The sequence below is a fragment of the Pseudochaenichthys georgianus genome, chromosome 7 (assembly GCF_902827115.2).
Source record: "Pseudochaenichthys georgianus chromosome 7, fPseGeo1.2, whole genome shotgun sequence".
Classification (NCBI taxonomy): Eukaryota; Metazoa; Chordata; class Actinopteri; order Perciformes; family Channichthyidae; genus Pseudochaenichthys; species Pseudochaenichthys georgianus.
In genome coordinates, this window is record NC_047509.1 from 23,758,596 (window position 1) to 23,784,157 (window position 25,562).

Here is a 25,562-nt window from a genome sequence, read left to right on the forward strand (position 1 = left end):
GTCTCCTTCTCCACAATATTTTGTCTTCATAGCTGACACAAGGCAGGGCAGGGAGACACAGCGCCACCTGTCGGAGTGGAGTAAACGTTCCGCGAGACGACGGACTATATTTTCAACAATTTGTTTGAGAATAAGAGAAATATTGCTGCTTGAACAAATGTGAAATGTTTGGATTCACTGAACCCATTGCTATTAATTGTTGTTTATATTTCAGCATTCTGCCACATTTTATGTTTTTCTATATTCTACGTTGTGTGGATTCTCTTAGGTTGTGATCCAAATCAGGATTGGTCATGAATCATTATTCCACTGCATTGCCATGCTCTGGTCCTCAGTGTACCCGTGCAATGCAGTGACACTGCAGACACAGCATACCTCACCCATCCAACCTTTTTACCCCAGTGTTGCACCAGACTGCTGGTACCACGAGGGGGCAGTATTGATATATGCAATATGCAGCAACTAAACTACATCTGCACTGTGTTGGTGGGAAGAACACCAATCGTGTCTCATCCAATATCTCTGTAAGAGCTATCTTAAACATATCCGAATATCTGCATTTTGCAGTTTTCAGCAATAGAGGTGATGTTGTGGGTATACCGGAGGATATTAATCATACATTAATACCCTCCCTTAAGTGTCTGGTGTACAAATAAGTTACAGTAGCCCAGTATTGTGATTCAGCGGTCAATATCATGTCAAGAGCCATTGCCAAAGTATTGACACACCAGCTCATTATGGATGGTCTGTGGTGTGTAGGGAGAAACCTCGCTTTTCTTCACTTCCCCTCCCTATTGATCTCTTCACAGGGTCCTCTCCCTCTTATTATCTTAAAAGCATCTCTGCAACACTGGCTCAATCAATATTTCACAGTAGCTCTCCATGTCATTCCCTTTTTTTAGTGGAAGGCATCCGAAGTTCAGAAGATATATGCTTGAATAACACTATTCAATATATTCTTTGCAAAACCTACTGCACAAAGCCGACTACTTGAAATATCGTTTTAGATGATGTATTCTTTTAGATAGATGTATGACTTTAGAATGTGTGTGATTATAATCCTTATTATTTGATAAAGCAATTAGTTTATTCACCAAAGTCTTTGCAAAGGTGTTCTGTGTCCACCGAATAGGACATTACTGCTGCCATTTACCCTCATTTAAATGCTTTTTCATAATATTATGCATTTTATAGCTTTGATGGTGCCTCAAGGTAGCACTCAAATTCTTCCTGCAGTAAAAGACACTAAAACTGCTGATGCTGAAAATGACACTGTACCACCCATAATTCAAAGAAATCCGAGAGAATCCTCAGTGAATTGTTTTTATTAACTCCCTCATTTAGAAAACACAAATGCACCAAACAATATCATACATGCACAGCTTCAGCATATCAAGATCAGCTGATGACTTTTCAATGTGAAAATGTTACTGCCACGATCTCACGGAGATCACCTGGACATCAAAATACTGAGGAGTCACAACAGAAAGGCCAAGCGTTGTCACCCAGAGCTCTAATTGTATTTCTCCAACACTCTTTATCCAATTACAAATGTTTGGCTAACTCATTTATTTTCAATGAATTCAGCCTTTTCTGATCTTGATAGTAGCAAGAAAATTGTAAAGTTGTAATATTATAAAAAGAAGTACAAGTAGATAACACTACTTGTATTATCTACTGTGCACTGGTTGACTACCTTGTAACAGGTAGTGTTTGTGTCATTGCACCAAAAGGCTGTGTGTGATAGCAGCTGCTTAGAAATGTCTCTCTCTCTGCTCATGTATATTTCAGATTGTGGGTTGGAAATAAAATTACAATTAGAAGTAGGACACCATGGTTTGGTCTCGCAGTTGGGGGCGTTGCTTCAAATCACAACAAAATACATACAGTATGTACTGTTTACTGTATGAAGGCAATACAGATCTCATCGCACTGGCTCTTAATTGTTATTCTAAAGCAACACTTGACCTTTGTGCAGAATCTTTGGAAGAAACAAAATAAAAGAAACAATCAGGAACAATATCAACATTAAAAAAAAGAAAAAATCAAAATCAAGTCCAAATCAAAACATCTCCACGGTACTGATACGTTACAAAAACAAAGAGGTTGGCAATGCTTCTATGTACCCAAGACACAAGTTCATACAATGCGTAAGGTTGTCTTTTTCAGTTCATATAATCAATAAATCAGCCAAAAAGATGCATTTCCTGTGTAAACATTTGTTAGCCTAACAATGACATTCTGTAATGAAAGAATGTAAGAATGTGTACAGATTAACCACACGTAAAGCCACAAAAACAACATAACAGGATTCAAAGACTGCTTTCAGAAAGTCTTCAACACTCATCGTGGGGAGAAAGCATTTTGTCTACACATTGAAAACAGACTTGTACCTGCCTTCTGGATTATGAAGCTCGGTTCCATTTGTTCCTTTGCACTGGCTTTCATTGTAATTTGATTTTAATTACAATATATCATATTGCCCGTGCTGACCTTGAATTACTCTATTTGAATGTCCACATGCTTCAGGTGCCCAAAGCGCTGAACCAGGGTTAAGTACAAGAAATTAGTTTAAATTATATTCCCCCAGCAGAGATTTCTTGCAAACACACTGTAGTGTAGGCTAATAACCACACACACGCACGCACGCACGCACGCACACAACACACACACACACACACACACACACACACACACACACACACACACACACACACACACACACACACACACACACACACACACACACACACACACACACACACACACACACACACACACACACACACACACACACACACACACACACACACACACACACACACACACACACACACCCTTGAATCTTCCTGGTGTCATCTTGATGGGATTGTCCTGATTTAGTCCTCCCTAAATCCTGATACATTTGTCTTGTGTGGGTGTCATTAGTACCATTACTCCTATGCCCTTTCCCACAGGAGCCCCTCAGGCGTGCTCTAATTCATTAAGATGTTTTAATGTCTGCTAAATCATGGCGCATATCAGGCTTTCCATTCGTCAAGTCAGTCTGTTAAATGGACCCTTGTGTTGTGTGCTGACAGGTAACTGATATATCTGTTCCTGCCACTTTAGGGCTATTGAAATGTACTGAATGGGTAAGCAGGTCTGAATACCTAAGCAGTGAGGATTTTGCTGAAATACATAAAGGAAACAATGACAACACATACCACATAAAAAAGCCAATACAACTGACAAGAAAGGACAGATTCACAAAGTATTAAAAGACAGCTGACCATACATTTTGCCAAATAATGTCTAAGCTGGTGGCTTGATTTCAATGATCAGACTGGCACAATTGGCAGCACTTTAAATCCCTCCTCATCTTGACTGCGATGGCTGATTATGCACAATGACTGGCACGGCTACTCTGTGTCGCCCAGATGGATGTAAACTAGGACTCCAACTAATGATAATTTATGAATCGATTTTTCTATAAAATGTCAAAAAATTAAGAAAAGTGAGCATCACCATTTCCCAGAACCCAAGGAGATGTTTTCAAATACAGGTCTTCTTTCGTCTGACCAACAGTCCAAAACCCAAATATGTTATCACATGCATACCATGGCCACGGATAATTCTGGATCCTGATTGGCGAAAGGTCTAGTAACGGGGGCATCACAAACAAAACAGAGGGGTTTGTTTGCCATGATAAACAAATGCAACAGTACTAAAGTCTTTTGAAAAGCTAATCCTAACTCAAGGTAAATGTAACACCTTAAGAATCTTTTAACCACATCACGGTTTTCAAAAGAAATTGAAGTTTACTTGTTGACACAACCAAAGGTGTCGGATTGCAGTTAAAGAACATAAATTATGATAATCCAAACTGTTTGCTGAAATATTTGAGGTTGAGAGCCAATAGGTACATCTTCACAATCAGTGAACAATATTCTTGGAATGGGAAATATGCTTGTGTTGCAAAGCGGATTGTATATATTTTTTATATTATGATTGTTTGAATATTCTGATTTTAATAGTTGTTACTTTAAAAACAGTCATAAAAAAAAAAGTGATATCAGGAACTGAATGACTACATAATATCTTTATTTTGTAGACCTATAGCAGTTTTTTGGCATGTAGCCATGGTATAAAGTGGAATAATACCCTCCGAGTTGGATTTCGTGGCGTCAAATGGATTGAACTCATACTCACACCTTGTTGGGTATGGTGTGCATTTTTCCTTGATAAATGACTCCAATGACTTGTTGTTGATTATTTCCTGGTGATTGTTTCAGCATTAGTGTTAACGGAAATACACTGGCAGTCATATACCTCTCCTACTACAGCTGTATACAGGCAGATGTAATCTTCGTGAGTGCAGAGTAAATCCAATCCATCAATCAGCGGGCCATCAAAATAACTGGTCTGAGGCATTAAAACCTGTACGAGCCCTCACGGTACACATTCAGCTCTGCACAATCAAATGATAAAAGGTAAATGGCTTACACCGGCACTCTGAGCTGTTTTATGGGTTTCATCTGGGACAACTTTTAATGGAGCGCATAAGATGAAGGCGGCTGCAGTATGTTCTGAAACACTGAGCATCACTGACTATTGTCTAAAAGTGAGGCCGTTACAAGAATCTCCAAAGGCACGGGCACGGGTGAATGGACATGTTCCTAGTCGCCAATTCATATGTGGAGAGGTAAACTGAAAATATTCAAAAATACAAAATACAACTTCTCATCATGGCCTTCCGCAAGGTACACTAAGACCTTCAACAATAAGAATCTGTGAGGGATAAAATGTTGAGGAAAGCATGTAGCTATCTTAGCAACAACAAGAAGGCTGAAACTACTTTGGCACATGGATGGAAGTAAGGCATCTGTATCAATCTAGTCGAGAAAAAAAAGTGTTGAAATGGAGCATTGTTTTAAAAAAAAGCGAATTTACTGTTAATAAGTGCCTGACAGCATGCTCCACTCTTGTGCTGCCTCATACCCGCAATCTATACACTGCAAAATAGTATGTGGTCACCTCCAAAAATAAGAGAAAAAAAACCTCAGCAACTTTCACAAATTCAAGAAAAATAAAACCATTAAGAAGGTTGAAAAAACAAAGCGGAGTTTGTCATTGTGTCACGACGTTGACCTGAATGTTGATATTGCAATGGCCAGAAGCAGGGAGAGGGGTGAGGTGTCCGCACTCCAGGCTCTCGAGCCGCGGGCACTCATACCTGCAACACACACAAAAAAAGTCAAACCTGCTGGAGGAAGTGGACGTTTGGCGGCAGCACCAACAGTTCTGGACATCCATTTAATTCCTTATCTTACACACTCTCTGGTATCTTACCTGTAGACACATCTGAAAACAGATTTGCAAAAACATTCTAAAGGAAAATTAGATACTTACATTTCCAAATCATGAAACACGCATATGGATGTTTCACAGGGATACTTATAATGTGGTGAAATTGTATTTATGTCCTGTATTTATGTCCTGTTTTTATTACTGCGTTTGTTAGTAAAAATGTATTATGGGACTATAAAGGGACCAGGGGCCTGATGCAGATTTCTCTCATCTCTAATTTGTTATGTATGATTTAAGCGACTCAATTAGTTCTTATGGATCACTGACTCTTTTCCTGTAATGACATCCATATAAACTCTTTCCTGGAAAAAGTATATATTATTTATGCAAAAGAAATCTCCTGAACCACACACTTCCCTTTCTATCCACACAGCACCACAGCACTCTGTTTTGCCTGCTAATGTATTTTGCAAACATCTTTTTCTTTGCAGTATCCAAAGAATCTCTGGGAAAAAGTAGCATATTTTTCAAATGAGGTTTAACAGAAAAGCCAGCGTGGAATTCTCTCTGTCTCAACTGCTGTTTTCAGGGCTTCAACACAGAATATCAACAATGCAAATTAGCATTTAGAGCAGCAGAGGAGCCCCCCTGGTGTCCCTCAGGACAGTTATAGCATCTAGTAAAAGAGGAAGTCAACCTCTGCAACAGAGATATATTTCGCTGCATATTTCTGCAAAACATAAGCAGGGATGAGCCCAAACAAGGGTGGATGGGGGCGCGGGTAATGGCAAGTCAACGGAGGACAAAATGTCGCTGCAAGGTTTAAAAAGTGCCAAGGGAATTCATTTACAAGAGTGGGTAAATAGTAAAAACCTAACAGCTCTGAGGGATCGAGGTGCCGGTGTCAAATCTTGCTACTCTGTCGTGGTACTCTCAAAGATGGAAGCATTAGCATATTTCAGTGTGAAAGCTTAACACAAAAATATAGCAGTTTTTCAATCTGAGAAGATATTCCTTGAACTTGGAACCACGTTAGCGATACAACCATTAACAACAAACTCACTTAGTTGGTGGATTCGTATTGGGTCAGAGGCCGGGCCCAGCCCTCCTTCACTCAACGTCTGAATGTGGATGATGTAGTCGTCATCTTCCTCGGGGAGGGTCAGCTCTGCTGTTGAATTGGCTGTAGTGAGGGTGTATACCTCTTTGAGCCTCTGCCTCCTGTATGACAGCTGGATGGGGAGCAAAGTGGGTGACACATTGTAAACATGTCATCTTACAACCTGGCAGCTTAGTGTCAGCCACCATAGGTACATTTCCCTCAGATGTTTAATAGGAACATGGTAATGTGGAGCATATTAAAAAAAGTCTAACTCACTTGGTAGCCTGTAACTTCTGACTCTGACTCCATTGCCACCACAGGTTCCCAGTAAAGAGACAGCTGAGAGCCGATTAGAGTCCATTCCACATTCAGCGGTGGTAGGGCGGGTGCTGCATGATATCAAAACAAATAATTTACACATCAGCACAGAAACACATTACTGCCACATCAATCTACAATAATTATCCTCTCTTAAGGGATGATACTACTTCAAAGGATGACTTTAGAACAGGGGTGTCCAAACTACGGCCCGGGGGCCAAATGCAGCCCGCGGACCATTGGAATCGGCCGTCAGCAAATAAAAAAAAGTATAATGGAATATGGCCCCCAAATGAAACTTGCGGTTGTCTTATATTGTACTTCTTAAATATAAATGTAAAAATATATTACACAGTAGCATTCATGTGTAAATAAGACCACTTTTCAAATAAATTCAGTCAATTAAAGTTGGAAACATTTTTTAGTCCAATAAACTTATTTACATAACAAGCTTGAAATACACCCTTCCTATTTCTCCTTATTATAATCAATCTGAGGCTCCTGTTTTAAGGGATGATCTGCCAACACTCACAAGCACAATTTACCTACATTTGATTGATTTAGCTAACTTATAACTGAACTTATGACTGAGGCAATATACCTCTAGTGAGTGGCTAGCCTTTCGTATATTTTTCTGTATGTGGCCCTCGGTGAAAAAAGTTAAGACACCCCTGCTTTAGAAGCCTATATTTTTATTCTGCCATCTGACGTGAATTATAACCTGTTTGGACACAAAATCACCGGAGCAGCAAGGTGTCTTGGGTGCTGCAACTTACGTGGCTTTTTTGTGGTGACATTGATTGCTGGTAGGAAGGGGCCGGTGCCGGCTGTGTTGAAGGCGCTGACTGTGAGGAAATACTGCGTGATTCCTGCCAAGCCGCTCACTGTGACCGAGGTTTGGTTCCAAGGCACCCTGACCTTCCCCATGGTCTCTGGTTTGGTGTCATCTTCCCAGTATGCCACCTGTTTCAGACAGAGAGCGCGGAATCTGGGATTTATTCAACCGTGATATGTTGCTTCGGAGTGGAGCAAAATGCCTACATTAGTACTATAAATGTTTTATCACATACAGAACATAAAGTGTTTGTAGTTGTATTTGGTGTCTTGATGAAAATGTGGTGTTAAATAATTATTATTTCCTTAACCTTTCCAGCAGGTTATCTTATCTGAAGTAAAAAGCCTTTTTAATTGTACTTTTACAACTACTGTTGTTCACTATGATACCACTGAAAGAGTGAAAATAGATGTATCTTTTTTTTATTCATCAACAGATTTGACAGCTACGGTATATCATTATCAAAATTACCAATCCAGATTTCTATGTCCCTCGACCAATGGATTTATTGTGAAATCATTTTAGCCCTACAATACATTAATCTGTGCTTGCGTAATGAATTCAATTAAATTGTTGTACTGATCAAATATAAAGTTAATTTACCAATCATAAAATAAGTGAGTAATTTTTTTCTAACATCAAACTGATTATATATCTTAAAAAAAAGTTCATCCTCCTACACATCTACCTTTTATGTCTTCATTATTCAATCTGAGCTGATGTTTACAGCTCTGAATTGAAATGGCACAGAAGCTCACTTTTGCAGGTGGATATATTAAAACAACTTTAATTTTATTGAGCACAAGAATAACCGCAGCATCTTTTAATAAATCCCTTTGATCAGCCTGATGATTCCGTCAGCACAATCAGGCTGTCCCACTTTTGAAGATAAGAATAGAAAACAACAGTTTTGGCTTTAATATGTCATAGATTAATATTCCTATTTTATTTAGTGAACAATGAAAGATTTAGAATGAATCCCAAGGTGCTTCTCTGTAAAAACAACAAACAGAGGAGCTTTTCCGGTCTCGTTACACAGTCTTTGGCGTGGTGTGATGGCATTTCTTAGCATTCTGACACCAGGTCTGATATTGCAGCACATACCATCATGAGGTCTGCATCACGATACACCATAACTGACAGCAGCTTGAAAAGGGATGTGGACCGGCAATTTTATTTTTTGTTCTCTTGAAAACACGACCCGTGGTGTTGGTACAAAGAACTGTATAATTTTGTCTCTAACTGTCTCGCAACTGAAAAAGCCATTTTCATGGTGACGCAGAGTTTGGGAGTGATGGCTTTTTTTAGGTACAACAGGGGTGATGACAAGCATTTGAATTGTGTTGTGTGTGATTTCTATTTCCATTTAAAAGGGTAAAATGTACCTCATAGCCCAGAACCCTTTCAGGGGTGAAGGAGAGAGCTTGCCAATTCACCTCAATCTCAGAGGCGGAGACACTTCTGGCCCAAACTCCTGCTGGCACCCCGCTCGGCTCTGAAAACAGACGACAGGAGACTGAGCAGTGCTGCCTTTTTCCAACAGAGAGACGGAGAAAAGCAGGAAAAATCTCTTCCTTTTATACATTTATGACAGTGCTGTGTACTTGTTGATCTCTACTTGGATGAATCATCACACACAGGTGCCGCTGGTAAATAGAACAACAGTACTCTACACACTGACCTCCTCTCAGCGCGTTAAGAGGTAGCATGGATCTAAATGCCAACCGGTTTTCACTTCACAATAGCCATTCAAAAGAGTGCTGATATTTGTAGGCAATCTGCCTGCCCTTACATAAACGTGTTGCACATTTTCTTTTAGCAAATGTTCTACTGTGTAAAAAGACATAATGATTCCCCTGCGTTTCTATGTATCTATCAAGCGCTTTCAGCCCAGTGGGTGCAACAAAACCATTTTTCACGGTCTTTGTCCTTTTCAGAAACAGAGAGAGCTTTGCAAAAAACACCACTGGCGTCCATTCCCTTACCTATCTCTGCAGAGTAGATGGTGACCACGGCGCTGAAGGGACCCTGCCCTTTGCTGTTGTATGTGCCAACCTTGACGTGAAATGGAGAGAAGGGCGCGATGCTCTCGTTGCGGTACACGTAGCGCGAGGCACCGGGGGCCGAGGTGGCCACGTGGGTCCAGCTAACTTCTCCAAAGGCACGGAAAGCAATGATGTAACCAAAGCTCTCACCATTCTGTAGTTCTTCGGGGACAGGCTGAGAGTGAAACACAAAACTATAGTGATATTAAAACATATACAAGCCTCTCACATTCATCCCGCCGTTGGGCTGACACAATCTCCATCCACTCTCATTGTGCCAGAAGAAGAGCATGACCCACAAATTGCTTTCGTGACCCACCTGACGAAATGAAACGAGGAGTAAAATGTCATTTAAAAAAAAATCTAAGCTCATTACAAAACCTCCGTGTAGCTTTTAAAATGAAAAGTTTGTTGCGCATTTAATGAAAAGAGAAAAGGAATATAAAGAGATAGCGTTAGACAACTAATGGCTTCTTCAATATCTACATTATTCTATTATTTGAACTGGTTTACCTTATTTCTAGATTTGAGCATTTGCAGATTTGGCTGAGCAGTAATTACCTAAAATCCAATCTTCATAAATGACAATAACTGTCAGATTAAGTGTTTTGCTTGTGTATACGTTATTGCTACTTTACATGCAGACTCTTTAAATAAGAAATGACAACACCAGACTTCAATTGACTCGAAATGTATGACACCCGCAAGCCAAACCGAGCAGAGGCTTTGATTTAGCGAGAAATATTAAGCACCTCACTGAAGGATAAAAAAGATTAACTGCAGGCCCTTTGAATAACAGACTAGAACATAAGACTGATGACTTACCTCCCATGTGATGACCAGTTCTGATCTGCTCCCACCTCCTCCACCCACATCACCTGGCGCTGCATCAGGAACTGCAAACACAGAGCTTCATCACTCACACCTCCGTACGAGAAACACTTCAGGCTTCGGAAAGTTTACAAGAAGAGATGTTATAATACTAAGAAAATGTGTTTTGCAAATCATAGTTTCTTCCAGATCAGGACGAATGATTCTAGGGGACAAAAGGGATTATTTTCTGTACCTGTGTCCTCTGCCCTAGTCGTGATGACACAGGGCTGGGATAATAGTGTTTTGGGCGACACTTCAGGAAAAATCATAGTTCTTTGCACTGGTAGATTTTGAGTGTTTGCGCCGTTTTACTTGTCTCATTTCAGAATTATGAAAAAAATACTTTTATGATATTTATTTTTATATTTTTGTTTCTTTGCGCCTGTATAGTGCCCCTTAATTCACCAAAAGTAAGCAAAGGAAAATGCCTCATTTGAATATCCAAACATAACATTGTAGAAACATTCCAATACAAAAAATGATAGTCTTAGTTTGATGGTGGATTGCTTAAGATGTTTTTCTTATTTACCTGTAGTGTCTTTCAAAATGTATGGAATTTTATAATACATATCTTTAAAGGCTTATTTTCTTGTCATACTCATACATACAAAACTCTTCAGTTTCACTCATTCACCTGTAGTGACTCCCCTTAAGTAAAAAAAAACATCAATCAGTGTACTGCATAGAAATTATGACAATATTTAATTTGACTTAAAAAATAACATTAGGTGTTGAGTCTAATATAATTGTTCTTTTTATTTAGCCTCAGAGAGATTCAATGTTTTTCTGCATAATAATGATCAACTTTTATGTTTTGTCTTTTTTGATTAAAAAAAAATGTGTTTTATTATATTCCCTATGTGTTTTGTATTCATGCTCATATAAGTGGTGTGTTTGTGTCATCAAGATACATCCGTTTAATTTTCTATCTTTTATTGTTTTCAGTCTAATTTTTTAATTGTATTGAAAAAAAAGAAAAGTCAATTGCTTTGACTGTACCTGCGTCCTCTGTCCTGGTCTTGACCGACACAGGGCTGGGTTCTCCGACCCCAACACTGTTTTTGGCCAAAACACGAAACTCATACTCCACCCAGGCGTTAAGGTCCACTACAGTGGCTGTCAGTGTGCTTCCATCGATCATCTCTGGGACTGAAATAAAACAGAAATAATACAGTGTACATAAATATATATAAGAATACAAATAATACCAGGAATTCTTTTTAAACAAGATAACTAAATCTGTAAAAAAATCTGTCTTTGGGATGAATGGGAGGTCAGCTTCAGTTTTGAGTCTAGAATGTCAAACTTCTGTCACACAGTTGTGTTGTTCAGCAAAAGCTTAAAAAAACAACCTTAAACTGACATACAAATACACAAGACTGTATGACCTAATTTGATGACGCTGCAATGTGGTGACTCATTGCACCCAATTACTTAGAATCCATGAAAGGCAGAGGTAATAAAGCAAAGTTGGGTACAGTAATGCTAAAAGATTTTCCCAAATTATCGTTGGATAAACTAAATAATGACCTGAAAGATTCCAAAACAAATCTGTAGAATTGCTAGGTTTTACCTTCTAAGCCAGCTGGATCACCAACTACATTTGTCCAAGGGCCAAAATATATCCAATAGACACAATCGCGGGCCAGTGATTTTTATATAGTCCACAATGCTAGTGGAGCACGCTCAGGTACTGCGGACCTTTAATTTATTATCTGAAACGATGTAATAACTTTTAAAACTTGTTCCAGTCACTTGCCCCATGCATTCAGCAGCAGCAGGCCATTCACTTTGATTTGATCGTTATGAAATGTCATCATTTCGACAATAAAGAAATGCTACATAAACGTTATCTTGCACATTTTATCCAACCATCTCCGTTTCTAACTTTCAATATATTTTAAAAGAGATCTCTCTCTCACTGCGTGCGGGGGCGGGGCCTCACAGACACGCTGCATCTCTCTCTCGCTCACAGACATGCTGCAGCGCCGTTCAGTGTGCACACAGTTCTGCCGGTAATGAATATTACATTTTGTGAGGAAACTTTTCCACCAATAACTCCAATAAGTATTCCAAAATGTATTCACTTCAGGTTTACGAAAGTAACTGTAATCAGATTACTCGTTTTTGAAATGTAACGCCAGCTGAATACAGTTAGCCTACTTGATTTTTATATTCTGCGTAACGCCGTTACATGTATTCCGTTACAACCAGTCTAGGTTACAACCCAACTCTGCTTCTAGGCTACTGTCCCGCAGCTCCTGCCTCTCTGTTGGACTCCGTCGCAGCGGGGCTACTGCTGCGCGGAGTGCACAAAGCAGACTCTTCACAACGAAGTGTCACTTCTTCTTGAAGGCAGGGAAGGTTTCGCAGTACGCAGTCTACTGTCCCGCAGCTGCTGCCTCTCTGTTGGACTCCGGTACTGCACCTTACTCACGACGTTGTAAAAAAAACGCAGTAACCACTCAGTCACCCCCGTCGTGCGGGCCGGATGAGAATGTCTGGCGGGCCGGATGTGGCCCGTGGGCCGCCAGTTGGTGGTCACTGTTCTAAGCTAACTTTCACTCATTTACAGTTTTCCCTTGTGCAATGAAGTGTAATAAACTGGTAAAATGAAAGCTTGTGTCTCCAGACTCTTCAAATAAATGCTTTCCCCTCTCCATTGGAACAAAAGTCGTACGTCTTCCACAGAGACTTTACTTGACTTAAGCAGATGAAAAGGGTTTTGTCAGGTGTAAAGGTCCTTTCAGTGGTTTAAATGAGATCATGTAAAAGCAGCAGCGATGACCTCTAGTTCTCTCGAGTAAGACCCTGAATCCCTCCCTTCTCCAGAGCCTTCGTTCTGCAGCTGACCCTACGCTTTGACCTCCCAGCTGAAGCCGGAAGAGAAGTCAGAGTATTTCCCTGCGGGGATCTATGAATTATCTGAGCAACATTACATGTGGTATGAGAGGAAATTTCATCTTCAAGTGCCGCCTACCTGTGTTAACCCTTTGCCATCCCACGGTGAAGGGAGTCCTGGTCTGGATGAGGTAATTGGTGATGGGGCTGCCGTTGTCTCTGCCGGGACTCCAGGCCAGCTGGGCTGTACTGTCTGTCACCTCCACCACCGTCACCGAGTCTGGGGGGGTGGGGGAGCCTGGCCCAATCACAGAAAATACACTGTGAGGTACTCGCACACGCACACCAGACGGCAGAATGTGGATGCTACACCACACATAATGCAAGCAAAACATGAACTGCAATCTCATTTGCATAAGAAACACCTCTATATATAGAGCAACAACTGATTACTATTCATTTGTATCTTGGAATACACATGAGAGAGAAAATATTTAAAACATATTTAAAAAGCTTTAAGTTTGAGGCCCTTTACAAAGATATGAGAAGCTAATTCAGGATTTTTTTCCTTTAATATTCAACATACTTGTAATCCTTCCCTTTCATGGTCTTCGCGGTAATTGATCGATAACACAGCAGACGCAAGTAGATGTAGGGAGTCAAATTAAAAGGTAAAAGATGAAAAGGGGCCTCATAGACATGAAGAACCAGAGTTTTATCATTTATTTTCATTATCCCACCAATTAAGCAGTGTGATGTTTTAGTTTGGCTTCATCTACTGTTTCCTGTTCTAATGAACGTGTCTGCTCATCAGAAATAATGGACCACTAGAGAGCTGTGAGACAGACCACAGAATAATAACTTGCCCAGCTCTGCTCACACTGCCCCTGTACTATATTGTGAAGCAAAAATATTCTAATTATTAAGGCATTTAATGATTATTTTAACAAACAATCAATAGTTCATGCAGCAGGGGCAGGGCTGTGATGTACGTATAATACATGCATCTATGCAAAACAAGGAACTGCTGAACTACATTTTTTTTGTTTACAGAAGTATTGAGCATCATGGCCTTAAAGTCATGGCTTTAGTGATATTGATCTTTGTAAAACTCATTAGCAGCTCCTGATTTAAAAAAAACCTTTAATACACTGGCTTCAGTAACACATATTAAGGAGCACACAATCAGGGATCAATTCCTTATCCTCTTAATTATATTGCATTGGCTGAGGCAAGAGAGTGCTGTCATTGTGTTTAGGGTGTTCAAATGATCTGTTATTAATATGGACACACTGTCTGGGCTTTTGTCGTGAACTTGGCACGGGGCAAATCATTATCTGGCGGTATTATGAATACTTACAGAAATGTTGACATCATTTTGATCTGATTTAAATATTTCCCAAATTTGTAATATAAAGAGTTGCACATGTCAGAATTGAATATAAATAATCATTTGTTTTATAAATAATTAAATAATAATGATAAATCACATTGTGTTGTACTGACTGTTGTATATTTCTATGTAATGTCTTCCAGGACGATGATGATAATGCAACTGTCAAACAAGCTCAAGTGCTCATCAAGTGGTTTGAATGCTAATGGTCATGATGTATTCGGGATAACATGACCTTCTCCATAACCACCACCACCCGGTGGAGTGTTTGCCAGGTATCATGGAGAGGGATCTAAAACATTTCCCTCCGTCATTGTGGAAAATAAGAACCCAGATGATCACTCGAGAATCTTTGTGTCGGGAGCGATTATCATTGACCTTCACTGCTGCGAGAGGAGTGAAGCGAGACAGGAGACAGCATTCAAAATCACTGAGATACTGTCACCAGCTAATATTATGTGATTGTAATATATGTTTCCATTGCCAATAACACCAATAATACACATTACTTCAAGTATGATCATTAAAGTTAATAGCTGTTGCTGTGATTCACACAACTACCAGCGCAATGACACTGGCACAATTATTATCACAGTTAAATGAGTGATGCGTTATTCAAAGTGTTGTCTTAACATTAAAATAGCATTTCTTTGAGCACATGCAAATGCAGACACTCTCCTACACTCTCACAGTATATATAGCCAAGTAGACAAGGTTTTATTCGTCAAGCCTTGAGCTATCCATCTCTGTGATGTTTGCTTCCACCCCATAATAAATTAGAGCAGAATTGATTATTTAATGGGTTTCTCCCGGCTTTTAAAAATTACAATTTAAAAGAATCAAAGCAACATCTCCCGATGCAGTATCCCCATTGCTTGAGATAATATACACAATACAGGACAATTTTCTGGTCGAAAGTAGTTCCAATAAATACAGCATGTTCCCTTTTAATTATCCAGACTCCGACAGCGACACGTTGAAAATAATGTGTTACTAAATATGTTTACTCAATAAATGTATTTAATTAAAAAAGTTTGCAGTAGCACCAAAAGAGTGACTCAGATGGTTCCACTTAAACAATCTATTTGATCCAAAAACAGTCACATTGTCCAATTCAAATAAAAAATAAAAAAGATCTATGTAGACAATCTTTTGTCATCTATTCCATCACATTAATAATTGCACAACCTCTTAGATTAGACTCTTTGAACAGGACAGACCCACAGGTTGGGAACCACTGCACATTGCTACCTAAAAGTTAATTTAAGTAGTTAAAACTAAATACATAGCACCATGATGAGTCAGAATGTAAAAAGAAAGTCTAATAATTCACAGAATTCACACAAAAAAATGAATATTTTGCCGATGATGGGAAGTTACCTAATTTAACTTACGTAGAACATTGTATGGAGGATTTTTACAGGCAATAAAGTATTATTTTAGTGTTGCATTCATACTTTTACATAGGTAGTATGTGACTAGATGACCACAGATTGTGTCTTTGGTATGCTTAATATGGTATTTTGAATATAATTAGAAATAATGTGTCTTTTATTTTTCATGGGTACAAAGGTAGTGGGGGTCTCCCAACAGGACACTGGACATGTGATCACTGTCAGTTTGTTAGTGGTGTTCAGCTGTGATCAAGCGAATCCATTCTCTGCCCCCCATGACTGGTTTTCTATCCGGCTTCATGCTTTGTCGGCCAACATTTGGAGCTGTTCGATCCAAGCAATGAGACATCCATGACAGCTGCCGTGAGCAGGAAGTGTAAATAATGCACAATCTGAATCACAGACAAGTTTCTCTCCAGTCAATACTGGGCCAATGCATTTCCAGGGCCTTGATATTGCTTCTGCTTGAAAAACAGCCTTTTTTCCACTTAGTCCTCAGCCAATTGGACAGGAGCGCTTAATAATGCCATTTGCTTAGAAGATCTTTAACACCGAGTCATTGGTGGATATCTTTAGAAGATAAAGATATGGATTCAAACGTTTCAAAATGTTACACCAATATCAGTGCTCACCTCATCTGACATTCAACATATCTGCGTAGTGTCAATTTGATGGGCTATTTGACATTTTGATCGAAGCCAGAAACATCCCTCCTCTCACTCAAGCAACACAAATCTGCCTCTCCCCGAAAACACAAAACAAAAGTTGTTCTATTTTGTTCTGCCCAATGTAGCTCTTGACAATCGTGTCTCTCCGGAGCACTACATATTGCATGAGTGAGCACAGACAGGCATCTAAACATTGTACTGTCAAGTACATTGCAACAATATTGAAAATTGGTCATTAAAAAGAGAGAGAGAACATTTTCACACAGTTTCTTCAAATTCTCTGCTCCCACAAATACCCCTGAAAGCAATATAAAAGAAAAGCAAGCCTCCTCTATTTGATGTAATCAAGCGACTGCTACCAGGAATAATCAGGACATAAAAACTGTGGATTCTGTGATGACATCCAGAATCATTATCATGAGGATATGGGCATTTTGGTTGCACTGCAATCACTGGCTGAGACACAAACCATTTGAGTTTAAAACCCTAAGTGAACATTATACGCCCTGGCAGTCGAGCAGTCTTTATATTCTTAGTAAAGTATATTCATATAATGTCTCCAAAATATTTATTTCCTTTGATTTTTTGCAACACAGGTTTTATTTGGTTACCCTTACAGAGTGCAGACATATTTTTATTGTCGGCTGTTGGCTACATCTATCAGCCACTTTACGGCTATTATATGTCCAAGTGTCCTTGAGCGAGACACTGAACCCTAAGTTGCTCCCGAAGGACAGGCCAGCCTCGCATGGCAGCTCCAATGTGTGTGTGTGTGTGTGTGTGTGTGTGTGTGTGTGTGTGTGTGTGTGTGTGTGTGTGTGTGTGTGTGTGTGTGTGTGTGTGTGTGTGTGTGTGTGTGTGTGTGTGTGTGTGTGTGTGTGTGTGTGTGTGTGTGTGTGTGTGTGTGTGTGTGTGTGTGTGTGTGTGTGTGTGTCAATAGGTGTACATAAGGGAAATTGGAAAGCGTTTTGTCCGTTAAGGTAGAAAAGCACTATATCATTTACTGTCCACCCTTTACAGTTAAGTGTAGAGTTTTTATTTCCAGTTCTTTTTAAAAGAGGAACTAAAAACAATCCTGGCTATAAGCCCCGCTTTAATTAGTAACTGCAGAGAAGAGATTTTCTTACCTTTGACAATCAATACAGCCACGGCTGACAGGCTCTCCACGTCCGTGTCCACCACACAGATATATTTTCCGGCATGGTAAAGCTGAATGTTCCTGATCATCAGATCCCCTGCTGTTCTCTACATGGGGGGAGAGAAAGCTTTATGTAGCATGAAAGATAACAGACCCTGTGACAGCTTATTAAAGAATGCAGCGAGGCATATATAAGGTGCAGTAAATAGCTGAGCGTTTGCAGATCTTTCAGTTATTTAACTTTGCAGAAAAGCCTGTTTTTAAAGATATTTAACACCGAAGATATTTTTAGACATACTGTGCGTCTCGACACTTCTTGAAGTCGCAGCCATAAAGGCGAGCATTATGAAAATATCCTGAATATGACAGAACCTTTTAGTCGCACACTTCTGTCCAAGATGAATCCCGATGAAAAGCATCTCAGCCAAAAATCACAGAAGTTGTATGCTGCAAATGGAACTTCTGTGTCTGAAAAGGCTTTTGCTATTTCTTCTCGCTTTTTGCAGAGGTCATCATCATCGCCTTCAAGTCCTGCTGCAAGAAACTACACAACTAAGCTAATACGTTTGAATTCAGCCAGTTTTTGCTCGATTGGAGAGGAAAAAAAGGCCCTCTAGATTCTCATCTGAGAGGACACCCGTAAGCAGCAAACGGTAAATTAGTGGTGAAATCGTTCTCTAGGTATTGGCAGGCAAATGTGGCAGTAGAGCCAACGTGGTTTAATTATGGAAATTAAATTCCTTGAAGCAGCAAAGTTAAGTTGATAATCTCTTTGGACTGGGGACATTCTAGCATTTCTGGGGGAGTCTCTTTACAGATAAGAATATTGTCAGTCAAACACACACAAGGAAGAATGGTTAATCTCTAAAGGTCTGAGGGTGTTATGAAAATGTTTTGTCATTTGGGGCTCTGCCAAGACACCTCTAATAATATGTATTCCCTTTCTGTTATGGAGCAGCAAGCTATGTCAAAAAAGGATTTGAAAAGAATTGAATAGCAACCAAACTATTGAAAATAGATTACTTCAGAAGGGTACGCTCATGTAAGGGAAGTGTACTTAAAAAGAGGACAACCTGTCACAGTGGCTGAGCAACTAAGGCATGATACATGATGTTTCATGTGTATTCTGACATAGCATAACCATGGTTCTATTCACAAACGTACTATTGGAAGCTGAGAGGGGTTGAATGGTTTAATAGAGCTTCCTTTTTAAACATCTTCCCACAGCCTGTAATGCCTCCAAGGAGACTCTTTAGAATTGCAAAAAAGGATGGTATCACACCTATTGCAGCAAAACTAACCACAGCAAATCTCTTCAAGAAATACCAGGGTGTCAAACTACATGCTGTCTCTTTTAACTAATGGCAGGGATGAAGTGAAGCAATATGGGGAGAGGTGCCAACTGCCCATTCACAAGTTTTGAAGAAGTATGACTGCGGGGTCACTCACCCCACCCACTAGCTCAAAGTGACCGTCTCCCTTGGCGATCAGCTGTCCGTTGAAGGCCCAGGAGAAAGAAACGTCAAGGACTGGGTCACTGGAGACTTGACAGGGTAACACGATGCTTTCGCCCACTATGATCTCCATGTCCACGGGCCCCTGGGTGATTCTGGTTGGATCTGCCCGAAAAAAATGTGTTTGAAAAATTGAGAGAGTCATTTCTCACAGGGCGGCTGCCAATCTAACACAGATCATAAGATATTCATTGCGACATGAAACGAGATGAGCAGTGTATTGTTGATTTTCTGCAATAGAAGTTCAACCAGAGATGGCAAAAGTACAACCATCCTTTACTCAAGTAGAAGTACAGATACTCGTGTTTAAAAAGTACTGACTAAACTTCTTTACTCAAGTAAAAGTAAAGAAGTATGGGCTTCGAAATGTAATTAAGTACCCATAACTACCATCTGTTTTATAAAGTAACTGACCTCACTTTATATTAATAGAACAATAATGTCATTGTTAGCTAATGAATGTTTCGATGCTGAACAACGGCAAAATGACAAAGTTATCATTAATAATGATCACTCCACCAAACACAGATTAAAACTAAAGTAATGTGCCTGTTTTGAAGAAGTTTAAAGTTCAGGTATTTTTGTTAAAAATGTAGGAAGTAAAGTAAAAGTCGTCAGAAAAATAAGTAGTGGAGTAAAGTACTGATACCAGAAAAACGTACTTAAGTACAGTAGCGAAGTATTTGTACTCCACTACTTCTCACCTCTGGGTTCAACAGTGAGGCTTCATGCGCTATAATACACTTAGTCACAGGCAGGGAATTATCTATATAAAGCAAGGTCTCATCAAAGTCTTAAGTGGAATAATGTGATAACACCAGCCTGCCACTACTAAAATGGCCTAATACTCCAAGCTGACACCGCTAGAATAATCTCCTGAAATCCTCCTGATAGCAATTACAATACAGTGCAGATCAGATAAAACTTCATGTAATGGGCTGCTCTGTGCATCCAGAACATAAATGAAGGGGCGTTGCTTCAAAGTCTACAAAAGCAATGATTGGACTAAGTCTGTCGTGCTTCAAAAGTCAAGATAATGAATCTGCTAGAATCAAATAAAGAAGGTGCAGCACAAAGCAAGAGGATTTGCACTCTTACATCTTACCTTATAGAGTAGAATCTCGAGGGGTAAGGAAATGACATGTAAAAATGTCCCCTTAGTTCTTAAGCTAGTAATAATCAATGTCTGGGTCGCGGCTCTGTGCCGCTGACTGCATTATGGCCTTGAAAAATACCCCCCCAACTGGCAGTTACAGTGGCAGACAATAGCGTTCAGCACATTAATAAAACCAATAAGAGAACACTTTACTAACACTCCACTGGAAGCACACGCTCGACAACAACAGCATCTGTAACACCTCCTCACTAACGCTTTCATTGCTTCCACTCAGGGCACTTTCATTTGTTGCAGTGAATTGGTTGTTTCAACTGCTTTGAAGAAAACAATGATAGAGTATTTTTTCAAACACCTTCCAAGTGCGTTATTGCAGCCGCACTTAACAACTCAATGGAATTAAACTGAAAGACAAAACTTTTTTTTTTAAGTTGCAGTCGAGTTTGAGTAAAAATGACATTTAAAATAATATTCCAAAATTATTTCAGGGATTGTTTTATTTTGTAAAGTCCTTGAAGGATAGACAGCTCCCAAAGTTTCTGACTCGCTCCTCAGAGGAAAACCTGAAGTTTGTTTATGTTTCCACCCACCAGTTATCGACTCTTTGCGCCACAGTAACTCTCCCTTGCGTTAATCCATACTGAGAGATACATTCTGCTAACTAAGTGGGATGCATAAACATTCTGCTATGTCACAGTGGAGCTTACCGGTAACGAGGAGCCGTCCTGTTGTACTTGACATGCCAAATCTATTCCTTGCGAAGCACGTATAGCTGCCTGCATCAGACTTGCTCACGTTGGCAAGCCTCAATGTTCCATCTGGGGAGAGTGTGATCCTAAAGCAAACAGAGACACCCGTTTGCAATCCAACTTCAGAGAACAAAAGATAATATCGTCATTAGATCAACTCTAATTCTGGATTTGTCTCAGTGTTCTTCATTATCATAGGCAACGAGAAGCAGTGTAAGTGAAGGGGGATATTGATCGTTTGGACTTAACAAGGTTGAAAACATACGATGGGAAATACTGAATTGCCTTTAATTGTACATTCCTATCACAGCCATCGGTCCTCTGGCTTAATTAAAGCAGGTTCAGTTCAGTCATTACCTGTCGTTGGTGTGGATAGGGAGGTTTCCTTTCTTCCATAAGATGCTGGCGATGGGATAGGCCTGGGGTTTACACTCTAAAGTCACTGTAGTTCCTGCCTTGGCTTTGAGCAAAGCTCTGAGGACGTTTCCTGTGAAGTCTGGCGGAGAGGCTGATGGGAAACAGTAAACTGACTTTAGTACAAGCCTGCAGAAAATCTCACAGGGCATTTGAAGCACGCCTCAGTTTGATCTGGGAAAATCCTCAAATTGGAAAGTAATGGAGACAGACATTTGAAACATTTGTGATGGGAGAAAATAAATATAAAATCCAATCACTACTGGTGATTTTTGTTCCATTTTCTATCAAGAACATGGATTTACAGGGACCAACAATGTTACATCTTTAATTGGTTTTACTCATAAAGATCATTTTTGTCGTTCATTTTGAATCAACTACCCCATCCTCACCTTAACTTCAAAGTAAATCAGGATATCATGAAGGGGAAAATATTTTTTAAATGTGTTTGGCCCCATCAAACCCTCCTCGCTGACCCCATTATCCACTAATCCAGACAACCTTTAAGAATGACAGTAAGATGACCTTTACGATTCTTCGGCAACAATGATTGGAGGATTTAAAGGAGAGATAAATGCCACCGTACCTAAAACCATTAGTTCAGCAGAGAAATATATGACGCCATGTTTATTCTCAGCCACACACTGGTACATGCCGGCGTCAGATAGCGTCAGCGCGGACACTGACAGGACTCCGTCCTCCACATGGATTCTGTCCTGTGAAGAAAAGGATGAAAGAAAGCAATTATTGCTTAAGACTTGAAGGTAGGTTTTTGCTTTGCTCAGCGCGCTCTGGCAAAGCTCAATAAGAATTGGATTGGGTTAGAGGCAATGTCAATGGGCGAAGATCAAATCAGGATTATGTTGCCGTGAATGAATCAGAGTCAGTGCACAAACATGTTTTTTTTCTTCAAATATTTTCACTATCATATTAACCAGTATTCAGCTTGTAATAATATACTGTAGTGAAAACTATGTGTGCAAAATGTGTGTATGTGTGGCTAAATTCAGCATCCTGTTATAAATATATGTATTTATTTTATTTCTGATGAATGATTAAGCCAGGATATATCTTATTGAGGTGAAACATGTAAAGTTTTTTCATTAAAACCCTTACTTTATGTAACTCAATCCATGCAATTACACACATTATGGTCTAATCGTATATTGTTTCTGTTTAGCGTGTGAAGATTAAGCTCTCTCTTTGAATTAAAGATTATGCATTTACACAAAAGTATGCTTACCATAAGCCTTACATTGTGTCTGAAACTGATATCATGAAAAGTAAACAATACTGCCTTTTAGTTAAACAATCATGTTCTTGACCTTGCAACAGTATATATATATTGTTAAAATCAAATCATAGAATGACATTTAAATAAGCCTTTTTGTTGTTGTTGTTATAGAAGCAGGTGCTCGCATTGAGCATTACCAAATGCTGCTGAGAAGATAAAGCAACAGCAGCATATTGAAGTCAAGTTGAAAGCTATGTATGTCCCTGGTGGTCCTGGGTAAGGTGTGCAGCCGTATAGCATATTTCACAGTAGATTAAACCCATTGTCCCTAAATCTGGAGGAGCTAAAACATGCACCATGAATAATGAAAACAACTACCGACTCCATTCAGATGAAATGGAGCAATCTCGGAGGGACTACACTGATCCACTCTCTAAGACTGTGTAATCTGCCAAGGTAGAGTGGAATAAGAGACAGTTACATCCATGTCTCATCACTGGCACACCTCAGCAAGACGTTTACACTCGCCTCTCATCGCACTTGGAAAAACAGCCGCGTGCTTGACGCCAGGCACTCTAAATTGAAATAATGCGCTGAAGATGAGGATTAAGTCTTTAAAAATTAAACATTGGTAGGTGGCAGAAGAAGGGCAGTAATTTACCTCAGAAAGAAGCTGTTGGCCGTTCTTCAGCCACGTGTAGGCGGGCTTGGGCTTGCCATTGGCTCGGCAGTCCCAGTAAAGTCTCTCCTCTATGGCCAGGGCCGTGTCCTTCGTGGCCTGGATCCACTGAGGCTTGGCTGAGGGAACACAAATATGAACCAGTGAAATGTTGGAGAACCAGGAAGACAGACTTATGGAGCATAATATCTCTGGGGTTTCTGCAGGTTTGAAGATAAATTGAAGACTTTTTAAGACCTTCTTAAGTTACATATTTAAATTATAGAGGCATTTTTATTTTGCAGTTATACTGGCAGAAGTATGAAGGAACATTTGCATTAAAAAGTATTTCCATTCATTACTTTAGGAATGGGCATTTATTGATCTGATCCATGTCTGCTTGAGTTTGCACTTCCCCATCATGCAAAATAAATCATAATTGAATGTAACTCTAAAGCGAGCCAAATCTAAATCCTAAAATCTTAAGAAGCTGGTATGATATCAAAAACCAAAAGTAAATAAACCTCTTTAATATTTGAAGTGGTAGAGCATTTATTTTAGGACCAATACAATCGTTCTTAAGAAAACCTGTTTAGGCCTACATTTTGAAAATTGAATTTGAGAAAATAGTTAAAAGGGAAGCATGAATAGAGTGACAGCTCCAATAAGTTAGAAAATAGACTTGTCTTTAAAGGGGAGAGAGGAGTGAATCTAGGGTTTCACTCCGCTTCATCACTTAAATGTGTCAGCTGCCTGTGGCAAGTCAAGATTAGCATGAAACGCCACGCCACAAAGCAGGAAGCTGTCATGAACAGCCACCTTAATTCTGTGTTTAATAAACATCCCCCTGGGTCTGTTCCCACATCCAGCACACAACTTTATAGCTTCTTACACATTTACAACTTTACAGAATGTGTAGCAGGTAGAGTGTTGCGCTCATAACAATCGGCACAGCTGACTTTACATGCATTTGCACTCAAGTGTCATTCTTCCTCTTTCATAAAGGAACAGCAGTTGAGGTAAGTCAAGATGCCAAAAATTGTAAAACTGCAGTAAAATGAACACTAACCACGTGGAAAGAAAGAAAATGACTTGTTAAAGCTGTAAATAACAATAGGCTGTTAACATATCGGTCGTATTACCAAATAACAACTCTTTTGACACTGACAGCAGCAGTATTACATTGAGAATATGACAGATGGAACATAGCAAAGATCTCACACATTACAGTGTATAACTTAATCGGTACAATGTTTTTTGTTGTCATAGCAAGTCAAAGAAAATAAGTCTTACCATAGAAGGCCAGCCGACCGGTGGCTATGTTCTTGCCCATCTTGTTCTCAGCTACACACTCGTATCCTCCCGTATCATCCTGCTGGAAGCTGGGTATCTCCAGCACGGCATTAGAGTACTTCATTTTGACTTTGCTGGGGAAGGGGATGCCGTTAGCTCTCTTCCAGGTGATTTCTGGGACAGGGCTGAAAGACGCAGAGGAATTAAACCTCAGCGGAGATCCCGATTCAAGTCCTTTTGAACTTTTAAGATTACAGCTCAGGTTGCAGGTCTCTGTAATCCTGCGATAAAGTGTTTGATGAAGCTTTAAAGTCACTGTGGTTTTTTTTGGTGGAAGAATGATTTAGAGTTACCCTGATCTGACAACAAATAATGCAGTCTCACATGGCTTTCAGACCAATCATGGCTTGATGCCACACTCTAAAAAATATAATTGCCAAAGCAACTTTACTTTACAGAAATCCAGATGTCTGGAATGAAAGACAGCGGAAGATTGAAAACATGCTTGAAGGAATCCAGCTTACTTCCCAAGGGCGAAACATTCCAGCGTAATTGTTGATCCTTTTGCTGCGGGTACATTGTCTGGGAAATTAACTTCTATTTTTGGCTCGTATTCGCCCATCACTCCTATGAAGAGCAAGCACAAGAACTTGCTCAGTCTTCCATTATTCATGACTTATAAGCAATATG

The 25,562-nt window shown here is 39.7% G+C and overlaps 1 protein-coding gene across 2 annotated transcripts in view; it reads right to left on the minus strand.

The window, feature by feature from the left end:
* Positions 1-2,809: 2,809 nt before the first annotated feature.
* The window catches only part of cntn3a.2 (contactin 3a, tandem duplicate 2), a 34,066-nt gene continuing 11,313 nt past the window's right edge, over positions 2,810-25,562 (minus strand). For both annotated transcript variants that reach the window (XM_071203809.1, XM_034086181.2), the window contains exons 8-24: positions 25,397-25,499; positions 24,873-25,057; positions 23,583-23,719; positions 22,274-22,403; positions 21,631-21,781; positions 21,232-21,359; positions 19,346-19,515; positions 17,886-18,003; positions 13,443-13,601; positions 11,462-11,611; positions 10,415-10,485; positions 9,530-9,764; positions 8,930-9,039; positions 7,486-7,672; positions 6,668-6,780; positions 6,353-6,521; positions 2,810-5,215 (exon numbers count right to left, since the gene is read on the minus strand). In XM_071203809.1, coding sequence (XP_071059910.1) covers positions 5,118-5,215; positions 6,353-6,521; positions 6,668-6,780; positions 7,486-7,672; positions 8,930-9,039; positions 9,530-9,764; positions 10,415-10,485; positions 11,462-11,611; positions 13,443-13,601; positions 17,886-18,003; positions 19,346-19,515; positions 21,232-21,359; positions 21,631-21,781; positions 22,274-22,403; positions 23,583-23,719; positions 24,873-25,057; positions 25,397-25,499 — 2,414 coding nt within the window. In that variant the 3' untranslated portion in view covers positions 2,810-5,117. The remainder of the gene's footprint in view (positions 5,216-6,352; positions 6,522-6,667; positions 6,781-7,485; positions 7,673-8,929; positions 9,040-9,529; positions 9,765-10,414; positions 10,486-11,461; positions 11,612-13,442; positions 13,602-17,885; positions 18,004-19,345; positions 19,516-21,231; positions 21,360-21,630; positions 21,782-22,273; positions 22,404-23,582; positions 23,720-24,872; positions 25,058-25,396; positions 25,500-25,562) is intronic.